A 20425-nucleotide genomic window follows, 5' to 3' on the forward strand; every position below is an offset into this window, starting at 1 on the left:
TACTAAGATTATTCTGAAGTTGAGCTTTTCCTCCCCAATCTTTAATAACCATTTGCATTTTTCCTGTAGATTATTGGTTATATTACTTTCCCCATTTTCAACTGAGGTGTTCATCTTTCATTGATTTATAAGTGCCTTTTATGTAAAAAAAAAAAAAAAATTTTTTTTCTTTTTTTATGTATCAAGGATGTTAATTCTTTGCCCAGTTTGTGACTGGGCTTTTAATGCAGTTTATAATTTCTTCTCCTTCTTCTTCTTTTTTTTTTCCTCTCTCCAGAGTTTACATTTTAAATGTAGGCGATCTTTTTCTTTTTGACTTCTGGGTTTCTGTCATGTTTAGTGGAAAAGTCTTCTCAATCCAAAAATCAGGAAAATAATCTAAATTTTCTTCTAGAACTTTAGTGCTTTTATGATTTGTCAGTAAAGCTGGTGTTGGAGCTTTAGCACTCCTGCCAAAAAGACTAAGAACAAAGAAACAAACACAATAACAGAATTTCACTCAAATAGACCTGGTTTTGAATCCCAGCCCTGACATACTTGTTTTGTGACTTTGAAAATGTTATTTAGAGCCTCAGTTTTCACATCTGAAAACAGAGATAATGCTCATCACCCAAGGTTATTGTTGGGGATTAAGTGACACATAGTGTGTCTGTCTTATAGGGTCACTATGAGTCGGAATCGACTCGACGGCACTGGGTGTTTTTTTTGGGTTAGTGTGGAAAGCACCTCGAATAGTTACTAGCTCCCAATAAAGGATGATTATTATTGGCATGGAGTCTGTGGGTGGTACAAACAGTTAACACCTTCTGCTGCTATCCAACCTTTTGGTTTGAGTCCATCAAGAAGCACCTCAGAAGTAGACCTGGTGATCTACTTCCAAAAAATCAGCCACTGAAAACACTGTGGAGGACAGTTCTACTCTGACACACAGGGGTTGCCATGAGTCGGAGTTGATGGCAACTGGTTTTGAATTATTGGCATTACCATCATTCTCCCTGCTGTGAATCCTTTGTCCTAGAACCTGGTACCTTTTGCTCCCTTACTTTGTTCATGTTTTAATTCAATAAATATAGTCTGCGTCTGCTTTGTGTTTGCTTCTGTATAAAGGGTTGGTTATACAAAGTTGAATAAGACCCAGTTCCTGCTCCCAAAAAGTTCATACACAAATGGGAAAATGGGGAGACAAACAAATGAGTGGACAATTATAAAACGATGCAATCAGTAGACAAAGACAGGGATATGTGAAGGGTATTGAGAGAGGTTAGGGAAGGCCTCCTGGAGCAGATGCAGTCCAAGAAGGGACTGTTTGAGGCCAGAGGTGAGAGTCACAGTACATGCGGGAACCATAAGTAATGCCAGGTGGTTGGAGTGTCCAGGACCAGGCAGGCCAACCAGCTTCCAGAGGGAGGAAGAGCTGGTGGTGGTGGGGTTCCGTGGACCAAGTTTGGGAACTTGGACTTCATCCTGCAGGACAAGGGGTAAGGAGTTTCTGAAAGACTTTAGCAGTTGGTGTACCAAGGTCAAACTTGCATTTCCTAGCTAACTGGGGCGGAGTGGGGGATGGATTTGAGAAGCTGAGATTGGAGGCTGGATGCACAGATAGGGAAGTATGTAGGAGATATAACTGCACTGGGGTGTGGGTGTGTGTGCAGGAATCACAGTAAATATGCCTAATTAATATTTGTTGGAAGGATGGTTCACGGTATCTAACTTCAGTAGATAGTGGTGCTATTATCTGAGACAGAATGGGGGAACAGTTTCGGGGAGAGAAAGTGAATTATTCTAGGTGTGAGATGTGTATGGAGTCTTTCAAGCAGTTGGCTCTAGGAGGAAAGCAAGGAAGGACTAGAGATTTGTCAGGTGGCAGCGGAAATCTTGTGATTGGCTGAGATTCTGCAAGGTAAGTAGTTAACCGGCTAGAAGCCCCAAGCCGGCAGCACAGGTCCAGTCTGGGCGAGGCTGCCCTTGAAGGGTGGCCAGCCGGTTTTCGGCGCCAGGGGGCGCGCTCGGATTGGGGGACGTGGAGCAGGAGACTGGGGGGCTCCCGAAGCCCTGGGGTACTGAGTTTGTTACCGGAGCTGCCAGGGAGACCAAGCAGAATCTGGGGGAGACCTGGGGCCCTCCGAGGTGAAGCTGGTGTCTCCAATCAGGGAGGTGCCACCGGGCAGCTGAAGCTTCAGAACCCCGGCTTCATCTCCCCTACCCTGGCTTTTCCTACTGGCAGATCCAGCTCTGCTGATCAGACTGGGAGCCCGAGCCCTCCTGACCTCGCGCGTTCTCCCGGTAGCCTGACTTGTGCTCTGAGTTTGGAGCTGCCCGCGGGCGTCACCCTGCAGACAGGGCCCTCACCTTAAAAAGACGTCCGGAAATAGGGCGGAAAGGGATGAGGGTAGTGCAGGACGCCAGGCATGGAGTGGTCAACTGGGGCAGGGAGCACCGAGACGACCGGTCGGGGTGGGATTCCTGAGGGGACCGAGGACAGCGGGAGCGGGGAGGTCAGTGTCTGAATGGGGGACCAGAGGAGACATGGTCCTAGGACGGGACGGACATTCCCCAAACTCCTGCCTGGGGAACCGCAAGGGGCACTTTCCAGGTACCGGGCAGATGGCACCTAGGACGGGGAAGGGGTCGGTGAATCCGTAGAGCAGGGAAGAGGCAGTCCGTGCCTAGACGGGGGTCGGGGGATCTCTGACGGGGCAGACAGCGCCTGGACGCGGGACGCCGGGGGCAGGAGAGCGAGGAACCAGAACACAAAGCCCGAGGCAGCGGAGATTGCAGCGCTAAGTGGGAAGGAGGCAATGGAGGGTGGTGGGAGCCGAATGACCCGGGCACCCCGCGGAGGCAGAGCATCGGGGCATGGCGCCCAGGACAGAGGGAAAATTGGGGCTTTGTAAGCCGCCGCTGGAGAACCGAGTGCCGGAGCCGCGCTGGGTGCACGAGGGGGCCCGGGGTGCAGGTGGGGAAGCCCGGGGAGCGCCGTGCTGCCGAGCCGGGGATCCAGCCCAGGGGCCAGGCTCCGGGTTGGGGCGCTGGAGAGGCGATGAGGCAGCACCTCCGGGGGTTCCCGGCCCGAGTCAGGCTCCAGCTGAAGGCGGCAGAGCCGCGGCACTGCCCGCAGCTACCTCGGGCCCCCCCATCTCTCTTGTTTGTCTCCCAGTCCGGCCGGAACCGGCTTCTGCTCGCCGCCGAGCGGGCGGGGTGGCTGCTGATTGGCCAGAGCCTGTTTCCAGCTCCCCCTCAGCCAATCAGCATGAGGCAGTGTTTTCATCTCGGGGTCGGAATAAAAGGGCTGGAATAAAAGGGGACAGAAAAGGCGGCGGGCGGGCCCGTAGGAGTCTGGTAAGCGGGACACGGGGATCAGGGCTCCTAGGAGGATGCGGGGGTCATTAGCTGCACGAGAAGGGGTGTACGGAGAAGATGTGTGAATAAGGGAGGAAAGAGACCGGACGGATGAGGAACCGCCAGGAGAAAGATGACAAATAGGGGAGGGAGCTGGGGAATGGAGGGGCCGGGGTCCGCTTCCATAGGAACGGGCTAATTGCCGAGGTAACGGGCCGGGGTGGGGGTCGCGCGGGTGGCTCGCGCCGCCGGTTCAAACCGGCTTCGCCTCTCGCATGCGGGGTTCGCGTGGCCGCAGCGCCTAGCGACCTAGACAGAGGCCAATGGGGCGGCAGTTCCTGTGCGGTCAGGCCAATGAGCGGGCCGGGGGCGGGCCGTTCCGGAGCTAGGTGTGCTGAGCTGCTGGAAAGAATCAGCTCTGGGGAAGGGTCTTGAGTGCGAGCGCGAGGGCGCCTGTCAGGGTCCGAGGGGGTGACAGCCCTCAGGTATGTCCCTGCGCAGATGGCTGGACCTCAAGCTGCTTCCATTGCCGGCCCCCAAGCTGTGTCAGTCCCGCTGGGGGCCAGGACTAGTTCCAAGTCCCTGAGCATGCGTTAGTCCTTTCCTGCTTCCATGCCTCAGTTTACCTCTGTGTTGCCCTGCCTGTCGGGGGAGGCTCTAGCGTAGCCGAGAGCAGATGTAAGAGCTAGTCGCGGGTTCGGGGTGGCCCAGGTCCGGGCAGGGCTGACTGGGGCTTGCTTCCTTCGCCGCGCGCACCTGCAGCCGGCCTGCGGAGGGGTGACATGACCAGCGCCCTGCGGCGGAGGCCTGGGGCGGACGCGCGGCTCAGGCAGGGCCGGGCGCTGACTCCGAGGTCTGTGCGCAGGTGGCTGCAGAGCCGGAGCCGGGCCACCGCTCCCTGCTGCACCGCGCCATGGCTCCCACCCTGGCCACTGCCCATCGGCGCCGCTGGTGGATGGCCTGCACGGCGGTGCTGGAAAACCTCCTCTTCTCGGCAGTCCTCCTAGGCTGGGGCTCGCTGCTCATCATGCTCAAGTCGGAGGGCTTTTACTCCTACCTGTGTACTGAGCCAGGTGAGATGGGAGCCTCGGGTTGGGGTGGTTCCTGGAATGGGGGCTTTGGGAGGAAGCGGGGTGGCCGGATGGCTGTGAAGACCTGACTTGTGCAGTGCCTCCCAACTGGCAAAAAGCCATTTGATCTTCACCCAGGTCTGTTGAGTACATGTCATTGCCCCTATTTTGTGGATGAAGAAACTGAGGCTCAGAGAGATCTGACTTGTCCAAGGCCGCACAACTGGGGACTGTGATAGCGCCAGAACCCCCAAGTCAAGTCCAAGGTTCTTTTCACTGAGTAAGAACATCGTTAGATTCTCTCTTCCAAGTACCTGCCACATTGCCTTGTATGAAGTAGGCCCTCAGTAAACGTGTTGCTGGCCTGATTCTAGAAGTATGTAAGTTGTACGAAAGAGGAACTCCAAATTCAGTGGCTGGCTGCAGCAGAAGAAAGGAAGTGGCTTGCCCTCCACCCCAAGACGGTTCATCTAGAATCAAGATGTTTTTCAGTCAGGCCCTACGGAGTCTCTTCAGGCTTGCGGGTTACAATTTCTTGTCTATTTTTTGCTGCTGTATGATTCTGCAAAGGATATTTCCTCCCAAAGGCTGTGAGAACATCTCAGTGGCCTTCCACCCTCCCCCCCCATGGGCGTAAGGGGAGGAAGAAGATGGAGGTTTGTGGAAATGATGATGCTAGGTCTGTCTCCTTCCCTTTGCTACACCTGAAGGCAGGCGGAGTTACCTGACTACATGAAATGTACCCCCCATGCCTGGCCTTCCTCCCCCTTCACCACTTTTGAGAGTCCTAATTGCTGCAGGTCAGTAGGTTCAGCTCAACAGTAGAGCCCAAGCAGCTCCCAGCCTCCACCCTGTCACCCCTCATAAGAGGCAACCTTGATAGGAGACATTTTCCCTCTGTCCTCGCCCTGCCCCCAACAGCGACTCACGTTCTCTTTCTCCCCAGAGCCTTTCTTTGTCTGCCAGCCACTGCCCGAGCCCACCTAGGTGGACATAGTCTAGGCTTGACCCCCTGAATCACCACCAGCACGCCTTTTCTTTTTGGAGTTCTTATGCTGGAGGAAAAACAAACTTTAGATCAGCTCATGCTGCTTGTAACTCCTGTGTAGAGTCCACCCCCATTCCTTCCTCTCATCTGCCCAGGGGATTCCTGAGTGTCTCGGTCTCTAGGGAAACATAGCCTGAGACGTTTAGGGCGGAAGAAAGGGAGGCGACAAGGAGGCTGCCTGGGAGAGGGCAGAAAGTATATCATTTATAACCTTTAGCCTTTAGCCACTCAAGGATATTTCCTAATAGCCTAAGGGTTCTTGGCAGGCCTTTCCCCACATCAGCAAGAAATCTTGGGAGATGAGAGTCAGACCTTGTTCCCTGAACAAACTTTCCGCTTTGCCTAAGAGATGTTAGACTAATGGCTCTTCCGAAAGAAACAGGTTGGGAGTGTTTAGCTGCCTCTCTTCCCCTCTGTCTTCTCCCTTCTATAGCAGGATCCTTCCTGGTGGGCTTTCAGGCTACACACAAACCCAAAAACCAAACCCATCGCCATCCGTTTGTTTCCAATTCATGGTGACCACATGTGTGTCAGAGTAAAACCGCGCTCCATAGGGCTTTCAAGGCTATGACCTCTCAGAAGCAGATTGCCAGGTCTTTCTTCCAAGGCACCTCTGGGTGAATTTGAACCACCAACCTTTCAGTTAGTAGCTGAGCGCAAAATTGTTTGTGCCACCCAGGGATTCCTTCAGGCTACGCAGAGGGGTTTAAAAAACAAACAGAAGGGAGCCTTATCATTCCTGGATGAAGTTTTAAACATCGCGTCCAGACCCGAGCAGTATTGCGCTCAAATTTTTTTTGGACCTGCCACGGTGTTGGGAAGGTCATATTCTAGGGTTTCTTCCTGGGTTGTCCACTGATTTAGTTTATTTAATGGTATTGACAGCCTTGGGTCTGGTCATTTGGTTCCTGCCTCAACCTTGGTTTCTTCCTTTGTGTAAGTGGGAGGAGTCCTGGGGCTGCACCAGGTTGGGTCTGACTTGGTGTTTAAGCTCTTGAGAGGCTTGATGGATCTGTCCGTAAACCAAAGTGAAGGTGAAGGGTCAGGATGGCGGGTTGAACATCAACTCCTTATCTTGTGCCTTTGCTCCTGTCTCTGATTTTGGTTTTCCGGATTAGCTGATCAACCTGCTGACCCAGAGTCCTGGGTGGGAAGGCCTGCTGATTCCACACAGCTTATCTCTGGCCTCCCCGGTCCTTGCTTCTTGGAGGCTGTGTACCCTGCTGTCTTTAAGCGCGAGAAATGCCCATGCCTTGCCTGCCCACGAGTGCCAGGCAGATTTAGGGTCAAGGTTTCTGCATAGGCCTCACATTTTCAAACTTGGCGATGGTTGAATTGCAGAGAAGCAGTTAGGCCATTTATTGAATTTGACTTGGGAAAAGCTGACCAGTCCACAACTGATGGAGATGTAAATTTTCAGCTTTTTGTTGCTTTTAGGACGATGCTTTGATCTGTTTTCTAAAGAAGATTTACCTGAACCTGTTGAAAGGTTCATCTTCCTCAGGACTTTAGCCAGACCCTGGCCACAGACATGGAGCTGGGTTCCAGCTTGGGGAGGTGGAGAAAGAAAGAAATAGCCCATTGCTTTGCCGCCCCTCAGCTTTTTTGCCCTGTCTACCAGTAAGTCATGAGAGGGGACAGGGGCAGGGTCTGGGGAGCTAGCTCTGGGTATACGGTGGGCTTTGGATGTCCACCAGGTACCAGCTGCTGGACTCTTCCCCAGTCTCCCAGGGCCCAGCTAGAAGCCCTGGTGTGGACAGGAAACCAGCGGGTTCCCAGCCTGGGAAGAGCAGGGATTTCCCAGGGCCGTGCCCTTTTGGTCTCTGGGGTGGCTGCTATCACCACCCACGCCTGACTGCTTTCATTTTCTCTGTTGTCCAGTGGCCGACTTTGACAGGGTCGCCTCAGGGGCATGGTGGTACCTGTGGATGTTTAATCCCTTCTTCTAACCTGTTGCTAGTTGCTGTTGAGTTGGTTTCAGTCATGGTAACCTCATGTACAACGGAATAAAACTTTGCCTGGTCCTACAGCATCTTCATGATTGTTGGTATGCTTGAGTTGCGTAGTTGCGGCCACTGTGTATCTCAAGTGCCTTTCAACCTACAGAGTCCATTTTCTAGCACTATATTGGACAATATTCTGTTTTTATTTGCTAATTTTAGGAAATATATCACCAGGCTGTTCTTCCTAGTCTGTTTTAGCCTGGAAGCTGCTGAAACCTGTGCACCATGGGTGATCCTGCTGGTATTTGAAATACCAGGGGTTTGCAGAAATGGAAAAGCCAATCCTCAAATTTATATGGAAGGGCAAGGGACCCTGAATAGCTGGAGTAGTCTTGGAGTAGGAGGACTCACACTTCCTGAAACACCAGTGGCATAGCTTCCAGCATCATAGCAACATGCAAGCCACCACCACACAGATGGGTGTTGGTCAGCTAGCCTCGAGTGCAAGAAATATTTACCAAGGTGCTGCACTGAGGATGCAGAGCCCCTCAGGGGCTCAACAGCCTGCCAGTCACACACAGACCTGTACCACTCCAGGTGGTGGTCTGAGCTCCATGAGAGTCTGGTGCCAAGAACTAGAACAACGGGGGGATCTGGTTCAGCTTGGGTAGGGAGGGCCTTGCCGATGTACAGGCAGAAGCCTGGAGGGTAAGAAGAAGGGGTGAGTCTGGAGAGGAGAGGCGAGGAGGACAGGAGGGTGACTCCAGTAGCTGGCGATGACTAGAGAGGTGGGAAGGGGCTGGGGCCTGCAGAGCCTGGAAGGCCACGTGGGGAGATTGGATTTTATTCTCAGGGCAGGAGGAAGTCTTGGAGACAGTGGACAGCTATGTTCAGATTTGCCTTTGGAAGACTTAGGAATTGTTGAGGGATTGGCACATGCTGGAGTCCCTGGGTGGTGCAAATGGTTAAGCACTCGACTACTAACCAAAAGGCTGGCAGTTCGAACCCACCCAGAGGTATCTCAGAAGACAGGGCTGGCCACCTGCTTCCAAAAGGCCACAGCCTTGAAAACCCTATGGAGCACAGTTCTACTTTACAACGTATGGGGTTGCCATATGTTAGAAATGGGTTTAGTTTTTTTGTTTGAGCCACATGCTGGGCGTGGTGTGGGGTTATAAAGGTGGGAGGTCCAGCCATGGACAGGCAGGCAGACCCCAGCTCTGGGCTCTTGACTGCTGTAGTCACTCGGCCTATAGGGTGGGGAGCTATAGCCCTCACCCTGAAACAAAGCAGAAAGCTGGTCCTTGCTCTCTGGATGCGGAGAGAGGCTGCCATTACACGGGGGAGCAGTGCCAAGCCTAGTTCCCACCATTGTGGGCCTAGGTTGCAGGTGTGGACAGGAGACATTGACCACTGCTCTGAGGCCCTCCCTTTTATGGTCCCTCTCACACCCCAAGCCCAGTGGTCTCTAGCTTTTGAAAGTCTACCCTTTTACTTTTGTTGCTGTGAAAATGACTTTTGCACTTCCCATCCCACTAGTTTATTTTAAAAAAAAGAAATAAGAAAAAGAATTCTGTAGCTGGGCTAGAGGGCCTACAGGCTGGTGTCCACAGGCTCAGGTGTGTCACAGAGTGGGGCTAGTACTCTTGGCTCTTTGCTCCAACCCTGCCTGCTTTCTTCACATTTTGTGACCTAATTTTCCTCCCCCGCATCTGTAGGCCCCACCTGGCTTCTTAGTGTCCCTTGCAGCTCTATCCAGCTTGGACTGGCTTCCCAGAACCCTGTGGAGGGCCTTGAGTCAGTCCTGTTCTCACAAGACAATCTAATGGCCACCTGAGGTAGCCCCCCACCACACTGTGGGATAGCCTTTTGCTGTCTTCATTCTATTGGCATTTTCTTGCTGAGACACAACATGCATTAGCAGGGTTGGCCTCTAACTAGGCCGTATAGTGTCAGGTCAGCCTGAGTGAGCTTTGGGACACACAGCCTGGATCCAGGTCCCAGCTTCCCATGTACCATCTGTAAGAGCTTGGGCAAGTGACTTACCTGCTCTGGGCCTCCCATATTCTCACATGTACAGTGGGAGGAGGGCTAAATGAAACCAGGGAATAGCATTGACCGAATGCAGGGCCCAGCTCACACCAGGCACTCTGTCAGTGGGACCAGCTGCTGCTGGGACCACACCAAGGGGGTGGGATCCAGGAGGGCACTCAGACTGTCTGTGTCCTGCTGCTTGTTTGCGCTGGGCGTGAGGCTGACCTCTCACCCACATCTCCCCTGCTGGACTGAGATACTGCTTCCTGTTGCCGGATAGACTAAGGGTTGGAGAGAGGCAGGAGATCCTGGGGACAGACCAGCAGCCCCCTGGGGGGCTCAGTATGCAGCCACTCACAGAAGGGGAGCTGGTTGGGAATTTAGAGGAGCCCCAGCCAGGTGCCCCACCCTTACACCCTCAAGCATCATCAGGCCAGCTATTCTGCAGGTTCCCCGTTTCCTTTGTTTCCCTGGGGCAGTGGCTGAGTGGGAGGGGAACCCCCCTTTGTCCCAGGGAGGCTTCCGAGCCTGAGTGGGGTCCCAGCACCCCTTTCCCTCCCTTGCTTTCTCTGTACAGTGTGTGTGTGAGTGTCCTGTGAGTGGGGCAAACAGTGCAGGGTATTGTTTTCCTTCCCTGCCCTGGGTCTGCCCCCAAGCAGCTGTATTTCTGTTCTCCACATACTCCAGCCACACCAATTCCTTGCCTGTCTTCTTGTTTCACCTTCCCTGGCTGGGCCGCTCTGGCTGCCCACGCTGGAGGCATCTGTTTAATAAACAGGTGCAGGTGAGAACAGGGCAGCTTTGGGTGAGGGCTGAGCCCTAGGCTGGGAACAGCCGGGGGCCCTGGGCACTTGTCTGTTTGTAGTCTTTCCAGACCTGCAGTGGCCCAGGTGGGAGCAGAGAGACCAGGCTGGATGGGCCTGTATTTGGGCATCTACTGGCTCTGTAGTTATTTGTGTGGGCTGTGTACTGCCAACAAAGCTCCGGGCACACCAAGGACTTGGTTTCCTCCAGGAGCGAGGGACACTTTTTCGATCATGTTGCTCAATGGCCAGACAAAAACAGTCGCCCAGTGGCTGCCTGCCTCCCTCCCCCTGGCTCATCTGCTGGCGGCCATCACTGTCCACGGGCTGGAAGGCAATGGGCCAGGTGGCCCTGTTGGCAGAAATTTGTTTAAGGAGAGAAGGCTGATGGCTTGAAATGTAAGGTCCCTGCTCCTGTGTGTAGTGGCTCCAGAGTGAATGAAGGAAGGACAGATACCCTTCCCTCTACCTCGATCTCTCTCCTGATAAGCACCCCCTCCCCATCTAGTTACAGGGATGACTAGATCTCGAAACAATTTAAAACATTTCCATCCCCATCCCCACTTCTAGCAAGTTAGTGAGATTGCCTTGGGTACGTGGCCTTGGGATTTTATCTTCTCTCTCTCTCCATGAGTAAAGTTACAGATTTAGGCACCCAGCTGTGATTGTTCTCTGGGAGACTTGGGGGGACCCATAGGGCCTCTACACATAGACAGTGGTGCCTCACTCTCCCCATTCCCCATCCTGGAAAGTCCCTGCACCACTCCAGCCCTAAGTGATTTCAAGCCCCTGAGGGCAGTGACTGCTCCAGACCCAGACCAGCACGGCTGCAATCAGGTCTCATACACCAGCAATCCGGGACCTGGGGCGCCCCTTACACCCATCCCGTCTGGGCTGGTTTGATTCTGTCTGCATGCCAACCTGGAAATGGCTGTTGCTATGCCAAGACTCTGTCCCCCACATCAGTGCCAGTTCCTGTTGCTGCTGGCAGAGCTGACATCTGAAACCAGCTCCAACCTGTGAAGCAACTCTCCTTTCCAGAAGTGGCCTGGAGCAGACGAGCAGCACAGGCCTGCCGCCAAGGCAGGGTGTGTGACAGTCCCGCGCTGAATCCACATGGGCTCGAGGACCCTGTTTGCCGTGTGATTTGGCTGACGGCGTGGCAGGGACCTCTTTTGGAAAACCAAAAGGAAGTGGGGGAAATCTGGCTTGTTAAGGTTTTGTTTTTGTGGCTTCAGGTGGTTAACCTTGTCTCTATAATCTCCTTAAATTCCCTCTATCTTCAACTTGGTTCCACATGTTCTGTTTCCTTTACTCTCTTGATCCTTCTGGCCATTGTGATTTGGTTCCGTTGTTTTTATTCATTCAGTAAACAAGTACCGTGGGCCAGATGCTGGATGAGGTACTGGGGACACAGAAGTGTCTAGAATGCAGCCCCTGTCCTTAAGGGCCCACAGCCCAAAGGAGACCAGACAGTATCATTGCTACCAAACATGCAGGTGAACAGAATTGTGCTTCCAGGTACTGCCCCTGGCTGTGCTGCCAGCCAGTTACACCGTTATCCCCATCTCAAACCTCCAATATTAGTGATAATATTCACTTTGAACTACCTATTGGGCACTGCGCATGCCTGTGAGCTCTAGAAATATTATCTGGATTATCTCATTTATCGTCCCCAGAACTCCAGGAAGTAGATACTATTGTTATATGAAGCCCATTTTACAGATAAGAAAATGGAGGTAGAACGAGATTAAGTCACTTTTCTAAGGCTACACAAGTAGGAAGTGGAGGAACCAACTTTGGAACCGGGAAGCTAGGTCCTAGCACCACACGCTCAATTAGCGTGTTGTCAGCAGGGCTTGCTGGTCAGGGGTTGCACGTGGGATGATTCACCCAAAGTGCACCCCTTTCTGTGACCTTGGGGCAGCCCTGGGAGGCCCAGGCTTTGCAGACCTCAGCTTTATAGCCCTGGCACCAGAGGGCCACAATCGGGAGGCACAGTTATCTGAAGAGAAGCCCTTCATCCCCGGGTGACCTCGCATCTAATCAGAGGCTGCTCCTGTTTCTGCAGCAGGGTTAGTCAGCATCTCCTGACTAGCAGCCCAGCGTGAGGAGAGACTTCTTCAGCTGAGCTGCCGGCTGTGCCCCACCCTCCCATTCTCGGCTGCTGCAGCACTTTTTCCTCCCCTTTTTTTGTTGTCATGGTGCTGGGTGGACTTTGGAGGGGCCCTTAAGGCTGGGATTGCAACACCCAGCACAGCTGACATACCACACTGGAAGGCTCAGCACCTGACGGGGCCTGGGTGTGGCCGCAGAAAGCAGCAATGCAATGATCCCAGTGAAGAAAATAAGAAAGGAGCACCTCAGCTAGTGAAAACAGATAACTTTGAGCTACTAAAAACAGAAATAAAAATACCCTTTCCAAAAGGGGTTCTAAGGCTCAGTATCTGTGGTGGTTGATGCTATACAGTTACTGGGGGGAGGGGCGGCATGTGGACTGTGTGTTGGAGAACTGTATGTACCCGTAAAGGAGGGAGGAGGGCCTCGAACTCTTTTACAGGCTGACCAGGGGGCAGGGAGGCGGGGAAGCAGGACACTGTAGTGAGACCAGCAGCTTGTCCTTCCTGAGTGACCAAGGGTCTTCGTCCATCCTGGCTGCGGTCTGTTTCCATGGACAAAGCTGCGGAGAAGGCTCTAGACAACCTGGGGCCCCAGAGCCAAGGCTGGACTGTGAAGCCTACTATTCTAGGCCATAGGTAATTCTCACATGGGAATTGCCACCCTGGGGCCCAAGGGACAAACCCATGAAACCCCTGAAAGTGTGGGCAAGACTGTGTGTGCATTTTCTGGAGAGCAGAAGCACAGCTTTCTGCTGTAAAAATGTAGATAACGCAGCATTTGCCAGTGAAACATTTTTCAGTTGTACAGTTTAGTGGTGGTATCAATTACATCAATCATGTTAGCACAGCTTTCTTCGTTGGGTTTTCCCAATAAAGGGTCTGTGACCACCCCCCGACAAAAGTTAGGCTTGGGCCAAATGGACACCCACGCCTGCTGGGGGCAGTCTGAGGCCTCAGGTGCCCAGAGCCAGCCCTGGCATCCCCGTTAGGGTGACTCTGAATGCGCACCTGCCCCTCTGACCTTTGGGGACCCCTCCCATGATGCCGGGGTCATGTTTGCCTTCCCCTTCACATACAGAGAATGTCACCAATAGCACCGTGGTGGGTACCGAAGAGCCAGAGCATCAGGAGGTGAGCTGGATAAACGGCTGGCTCAGCTGCAAGGCCCAGGATGAGATGCTGAACCTGGCCTTCACTGTGGGCTCCTTCCTGCTCAGTGCCATCACTCTGCCCCTGGGCATCGTCATGGACAAGTATGGCCCGAGGAAGCTCCGGCTGCTGGGCAGGTCGGTGGGGGTGCCTGGGGGATGGGGAGGGCAGGTGGACCCTGCAGGGTGAGTTCCCCACTGTGGGAATCCTGACACCTGCCTGTAGGTACACTGTGGAGCTCCCCAAATGCCTGCCCAGAATGGGGTTCCTATCCCACCTCCACGGAATCAGTAGGTACTGTAATCCTCACCAGGTGCCAGTTATGCATAGAGAAGGCACAGGACCCTGGCCCTACCTGGGAGGATCTGGAGTTGTTTGTCATTAAGAACACTGGTTTCCAAAGCCCCCCCTTTTTTTACTGACTATAAAAATATATATAGTACACCATTTGCCAATTCAACATTTTTCACGTTTACAATTCAGTGACACCAATTACATCAGTCATGCTGTGCACCTACCACCAATATCTATTGCCATCCAAAATCTTTTTGACTTGACAGCTTTATCAGAATAAAAGATTTCAAGCATGTACCTTCTGTATAAATAAATACATGAAATGACAAGTTATATGCATATGCCATTTTTAATGCTTCATGTGCTTTATAATGCATATGTAAGAATATAAACAAAAATGGATGAGATTTTAAAAAATGATATAGTAGGAGTCTTAATATTTGCCCTACCCTTGGCACCCTAGTGGAGTATCTTGTGCACCCCCTGGGTGTGTGTCCCTGGTCTGTACGGCTGCAGTCCACTGGGCCCAGGGTCACTTCACCAAGCAGCTGAACCCCTTAGGCCAGGGTCCCCCAACCCACTTCTCATTGGCATTGATCATCCTTCAGGACAGTAGGTTGCAGTGAGCAAGACCTATGTCTTGTGAAGGGGAGGGATGGGATCAGTTTTATTCTTCTTTGAAGCTGAGGAGGCCTTAGTTCCCAGGGCAGAGCTAAGAGGAGGGGGCTGAGGAGTAGCCGTTCATCTCCTGGTGCCCAGTGGGGCTCTGTCATCCCCTGGCTGAGTGGGCAGAGGAACCCGAGGAAGGAGTGATACCCTTTCTATTCTGGGGTGAGAGGGACAGCACAGTGTGGTGTTTATAAGATCAAGCTTTGGGGTTTGAATTCCCGCTTAGCCACTTACTATCTAGGAGACCTTGAAGAAATTCATTAATCCTTTTGAGTTTGATTTTTCTCATCAGTCAAATGGTGCCAATTATACTCCTTAGAATTGTTGTTCAGTTATATAAGATAATGCGTGTAAATGTGCTCCAAACATCTGGACATATAATAAATACTCAAATGATAACAACAACAACAATAATAAATAAAGAACTATTTCTGCTTATTTTTAGTGCCTGCTTTGCAGTCTCCTGCTTGCTGATTGCATATGGAGCAAGTAACCCAAACTGTGAGTACACTTTTCCTCTAGCCTGTTGTCAGGGGCTGGGGACGGGTTACCCAGCAGTCCTCCGAGGCCCACCTGCTCTTGGAATCTGTGCCAGGCCTGGTGTCCACTGCTCAAGTTAGAAGGGAACCTGTTAGACCTTTACCCAATTACTTATCACAAACGGACAGCTGGGTAAGAGAGCAATTGCCCTGACAGAAGTCTGAGAGAAGCTCCCAGCGTGTGTGAAACTCCCCTCTCCTCGCCAAGCCAAGCCTGCCCCTGATGGCCTCATTGACGCCGGCCTGAGGGATGAGTTCTCTGAACCGGGCTGGCTGCAGGGGGGTGTGGTCCTCGGTGTGGGCAGGAGCCATGCCCCAAGTCCTCTTGCAGCAGCCTGGGCCAGTAATTTAAAGATTTCTTCCCTGGCCCCCAGCCTGCTCAGGTGGAGCTGTTGCTGCAAGGATTTTTTAAACAAACACCAAAACAGGACTTGAGTTTCACCAGAATCTTTGCCAAGCTCATTTACTGATTTTCAGGTACCTATATTTTTGGTTTGAGTCAAACAGCTTCTTTAGGCCTCTTGCTGTTGAGCTTAGTAGACAAAGGAGAACAGGGATGTCCCTTTGCAAGAGCCAAAGCTCCATGAAATAGGAGGAGGAAGAGGGTGAGGAAGAGCCTGTTCCACCTACTCAGGTGTCAGACACTAATCCCCAGTGGCTTGCCATTCGTTCAGTCTACTTTTATTGGGTGCCTGCTCCATGCGAGGCCCTGGGCAGGCCCTGGCCTCCCTGAAGCTCATCTGTGGTCTCCCATTATGAGCTTTCTGTTTCCCTACAGCTCTCTCCGTGCTCATCTTCATCTCCCTGGCTCTGAATGGCTTCGGTGGGATGTGTATGACCTTCACCTCATTAACAGTAAGTGTCGATTTTCTTCAGTTCTCTAGTTCAGTAATCTACTTGTGTGAATTTGAGGCAGATTTACTGCCTTCGGTTTCCTTGCCTTCTGCTTCCATATGCGTGGGCATCCCAAGTGGTCAAGGGGCTATTAGTGGAGTGGCCTGGCAGCAAAGCCAGTTGCAGCCCCCCAAGCTAGGCAGGCTAGCAGGCAGGCTTGAAGGCAGCAGAACACAGCTTTCAGAGTAGCCCCATCCCTGCCCAGCTCTAAGCTCAGCTCAGCTGCCAAGGAAGCCAGCTTACTAGCCATTGTCTAGAGAAGACGGGAGCAGGGGGAAAAAGCTGCTGCCCACTTTCTGTTCTCTGTTTTCCATGGCAGCCATCACCAGGGTCTCCAGGAACTCCGGCTAACAGTGCGTGTAAAAACAGGTTTTGGAATTCCTTGGAGTCACCCCAGTCCCTAACCTTTGCCTTTGTGCAGAATGAATAGGAAGGCTCAGGGAAGGACATGTGCCACCTCTCTTCTTGTTTTCTAAATTCTAGGGCACAGAGAGCCCTCCTGGGAAGGGAGATGTTTTTCAGGAGGCTGAGCACCTCCTTACTGGAAGCGTCAGGAGGCCACACAATGTGCTTCCTCTCAAGGTGGGAGAGGCTGAAGGAAGGTGCCGTTTGAGAGGAATAAAGTCAAAGAAGGCCAAAAAAGTGCTGGCTCGGTGGAAAGGAGAGCACTGTCTACAGGCTCACCCGGGCAGGCAAGGGTGCCCTTCAGAGCTGGGTATCAGGAAAGTGCAGAGTCGTAGGCTCTTCAGAGAGACATCTGTCCAGCAGGAAAGTCTGGCCTGACGTGGTTTCCCCACAAACGCGTTTCTATAACACACCATTATATTTGCAGTGCACTCCGGTTTCTGATTCCCCTTTCCACTAATGAATCAGCAGTCATGCTACTCGGGGGCCCTTATTCAGCTTTAAGGGAGGCCCGGGAGCGCCTGGTCTTCTTGTCAGGAACATGAAGAGGTCTTAGCATCTCAGGGACTGTGCGCCTGCAGGTTGTGAGCCCGAGGGCAGGCCGTGCCAATGTCTTTCTCTCTGCCCTTCCTATGATTTGCTTTGTTTTGTGCTGGCAGGAAGGATTAACTGTCTGGGTCTAGATCAGTGAAAACGGGAAGTTCAGTGAAATATATGTTAGGTGAGAAAAACAAGGCACAGGGTGTGTATGTGGGATGCTCAGGGAGTGGGTGGGCACACAGGTGTGGGCAACACACAGAACTGGGACCCCAGCTGCCCTGCCTCTGGTGGTACCAGGGAGTTTGACTTCATTCTCTTAGGTGCATTTTTAAAATGTTTTTAATCAGGTAGATTAAAAAGTATATTAAAAAAAAAAACCCAGTGCCGTCAAGTCAATTCTGACTTATAGCAACCCTATAGGATAGAGTAGAGCTGCCCCATAGAGTTTCCAAGGAGCTCCTGGCGGATTCGAACTGCCGATCCTTTGGTTAGCAGCCTTAGCATTTAACCACTACACCACCAGCGTTTCCAAAAAGTGTATATATCTGCACATATGCATATGTCTATATCTATCTATATATACTTATATACACTTATATGTTTTCCCTTCTCAAACTTCCAGGGGAAAAAATGTTGAAACTGTGACAAATATGTGAGAACTGTCAAAAGTATATAAATTCCAGTAAATTGTGTAAATTATAAAACATGAGTCATGGTTCTATTTGTTCTCTGACAGCATGAAAATGGCAAAATTTTTTCATCAAAATAAATAGAAACCTGTCATCGTTCCCATCATTTTAGTCGTGCTATGCCTATGTCATGGCAGTTTGAATTTCAGGAATAAAAGAAAGAGATGGTCTATGAGCTTGAGAAATGTTTGTCCTGAAGTGCAGAAAGATGGGTTATTGTAATCAAGCCTGAGGCAAATGGATAAAAACCACCATATCCTGAATCCCCTTTAAGAAAGCCTTTCAAATGAGCTCTATAGTTGCTGTCTGAGAAACTTTTAACAAGGCTAATAGAAGCATGGAGTTGCTGGGTGGTGCAAACGGTTAACACTCTCTGCCAACTGAAGGTCTGGTTGATGGAGGCGGTTGAGTCCACCGAAGAGGCACCCGCCTCAGAAGAAAGGCCTGGTGATCTACTGCATCGACTCAACAGCAACTGGCTAATAACCCGTGGCCGTCCAGTTGATTCCGACTCAGAGTGACCCTATAGGACACAGTGGAGCTGCCCCATACGGTTTCCAAGGAGCGCCTGGTGGATTTGAACTGCCGACCTTTTGGTTAGCAGCTGTAGCTCTTAACCACTACGCCACTAGGGTTTCCAACTGGCTAATAGGGCCATTAAAAAAAAAACTTAATTAATTTAATAAAAACCCAAACCACTTGCCATCAAGTCGGATCTGACTTAGGGCAACCCCCTGTGTGTCAGAGTAGAGCTGTGCTCCATTGGATTTTCAATGGCTGACCTTTCGAAAGTAGATCACCAGGCCTTTTTTTGAAATTAGACCCTAAGGATTCTTTTTCTTTTTTAGGATTATAAAACAAAAAAATGTTTTTATTTTAAAAACTCAGCATTTCAGAAATATAAATTGTAGGCTATAAAATTCTATATAAGCCTATCTTCGTTAGTTTGGAATATATTTCTCCAGCTTCCTTTTTTTTTAATCTGTTTATATCAGTGTTATTCTCTTTTTTAAATACTGTTACAGTTTGCCATTTTCAGTTAACAGTCTATCTTTGACATCTTTCCCTGTCAGTATTTAGTGATCTACCTAATTATTTTAAACTCTAGAGCCCTACCTCCTTATTACAGTTCCGTATAATTCTGTAATATAGATGTACTGTGATTTATTTAACCAGTTTCCTACTAATGGACATTTGGGTTGGTTTCCAATTTTTCTGATTTATGAGTGCTGCTGAAGTGAACATCCCTGTACATACGTTTCTGCAAGATAAATTCTTGGAAGTGGAATTGCCAGGCCACGGGATCAGCATGTTTTCATTTTTAATATATACTGTCAAATTGTCTTCCGAAAGGGTTTTATGCTGATACAGTCCTACCAGCATGCATGAAAGTGCCTTTTCTCCACACCGTCTCCAGTACTGTATCATCAATATTTTAACCATTTGCCAGCCTGACCTGGTGATATAAGATATACCCTAATTTTCTGTATTTCTCTAATTATTAGTGAGACACAGCATCTTCTCACCTCTTTGTTGTTTGTTTGTGTTTCTTCTGCAGGTTGCTTCTTTGTGTGCCATTTGCCCATTTTTCTGCCGGATTGCTTATCTTTTTTATTATTTTAACTGACTTGTAATTTACGAGTTCTTTCATACACAAAGAAATTAGCTCTTTCTTTTTTTTTCTGAGAGAGCAAGTGGCCTTGCCCTAGAGTTTTTAAGCCTCTAAGTGGTTCGTGAATAAGCTTTAGGAGGGCGGTGCACCCCTGTTAAATTATGTGCAAAAAACTGTGTGTGGTGTGTGTATTATGTGTGTGGCGTGTGTATGTGGGTGTGGGTATGTATGTGTGTGTGGTGTGTGAATGTATGTGTGTGTGGGTGTATATCTGTGTGGTGTGTATGTATGCATGTGGTGTGTGTATGTGTGGTGCATGTGTATATTCATGTATGTATGTGTGTGGCATGTACACATGTGTTCATGGGTGTATATGTGCATGTATGTATGTGTGCATTTATGTACTTGTGTGGTGCGTTTGTGTATGTATGTGTGTATGTGGGTGTGTGTGTGCACACTGTGCAGATACGTTTTCTGGGGAGAGGGTCCATTGCTTTCATCTGCCTCAAGTAGGTCTGTGTAGAGGCTAAAAACCACTGTAGCAGGTGTGCTCCTATAAGCTCCTAACTCTCCCACTGGGACTAAAACAGACAGCTGGGCTGGAGAGTGACCAGGTGAGAAAATCACCTAATCACATTAAAAGTATTTGGTTACCAGTCATCTGCTTAAGGGAGGCTGGTGGCTTGTCCTCAGAGGTCCCAATTCTTCTAGGCTCTAGAGCGGGGATCAGCAAACTCCTGTCCCCAGGCCAAATCCAGCACACTGTCTGTTTTATTGGGATAGAGCCATACAAATTTATTTATGTATTAGCTATGGCAATTTTGTGCTACAATGGCGGAGTTGAGTGGTTTTGACAGAGACTGTATAGCCTACAAAGCCTAAAGTATTTGTTATCTGGCCCTTTACAGAAAAAGCTTGCTGACCCCCGATCTAGAGGTTCCACGAAGTTGCTAAAATGACTACTTCTGTCGGTGAGCAGGGGCTGACACCCACCCACTCACCCCGACATCCTGCCGCCCCGCCCTGCAGTTACACAGGCCAACTCTCTGAGCACTCTTTAAGTCATCACATCTTCCAGCCCACTCCTGGCATCTCCTTGGGCATTCCCCTGTCCTGTGAGTGGGGCTCATAAGGGCTCTGGTGGCTGTCCCTCCCTAGGACAGACTCTGAAGGGAAATGAGAGGCGAGTCAGCCAGGACAGGGTGAGGCTATTGAGCAATGTTCTTGGGCTGGCCGAGGCTTCTGCTGAGCAGAGCTGAATCCCGTTCTGACACAGC

At 50.8% G+C, this 20425-nt stretch overlaps 1 protein-coding gene across 2 annotated transcripts in view; it reads left to right on the forward strand.

The window, feature by feature from the left end:
* The first annotated feature begins 3274 nt into the window (after positions 1-3274).
* The window catches only part of SLC43A2 (solute carrier family 43 member 2), a 43928-nt gene continuing 26777 nt past the window's right edge, over positions 3275-20425 (forward strand). The window contains exons 1-5 of one of the 2 annotated variants that reach the window (XM_049859954.1): positions 3275-3339; positions 4205-4412; positions 13436-13643; positions 14915-14970; positions 15787-15863. In XM_049859954.1, the coding sequence (XP_049715911.1) occupies positions 4253-4412; positions 13436-13643; positions 14915-14970; positions 15787-15863 (501 nt within the window). In that variant the 5' untranslated portion in view covers positions 3275-3339; positions 4205-4252. Of the gene's footprint in view, positions 3340-3564; positions 3825-4204; positions 4413-13435; positions 13644-14914; positions 14971-15786; positions 15864-20425 lie in introns of those variants that run through there. The other variant, XM_049859953.1, reaches the window with a different exon arrangement.

Source organism: Elephas maximus, chromosome 19 (genome assembly GCF_024166365.1).
Source record: "Elephas maximus indicus isolate mEleMax1 chromosome 19, mEleMax1 primary haplotype, whole genome shotgun sequence".
NCBI classification, from domain to species: Eukaryota; Metazoa; Chordata; class Mammalia; order Proboscidea; family Elephantidae; genus Elephas; species Elephas maximus.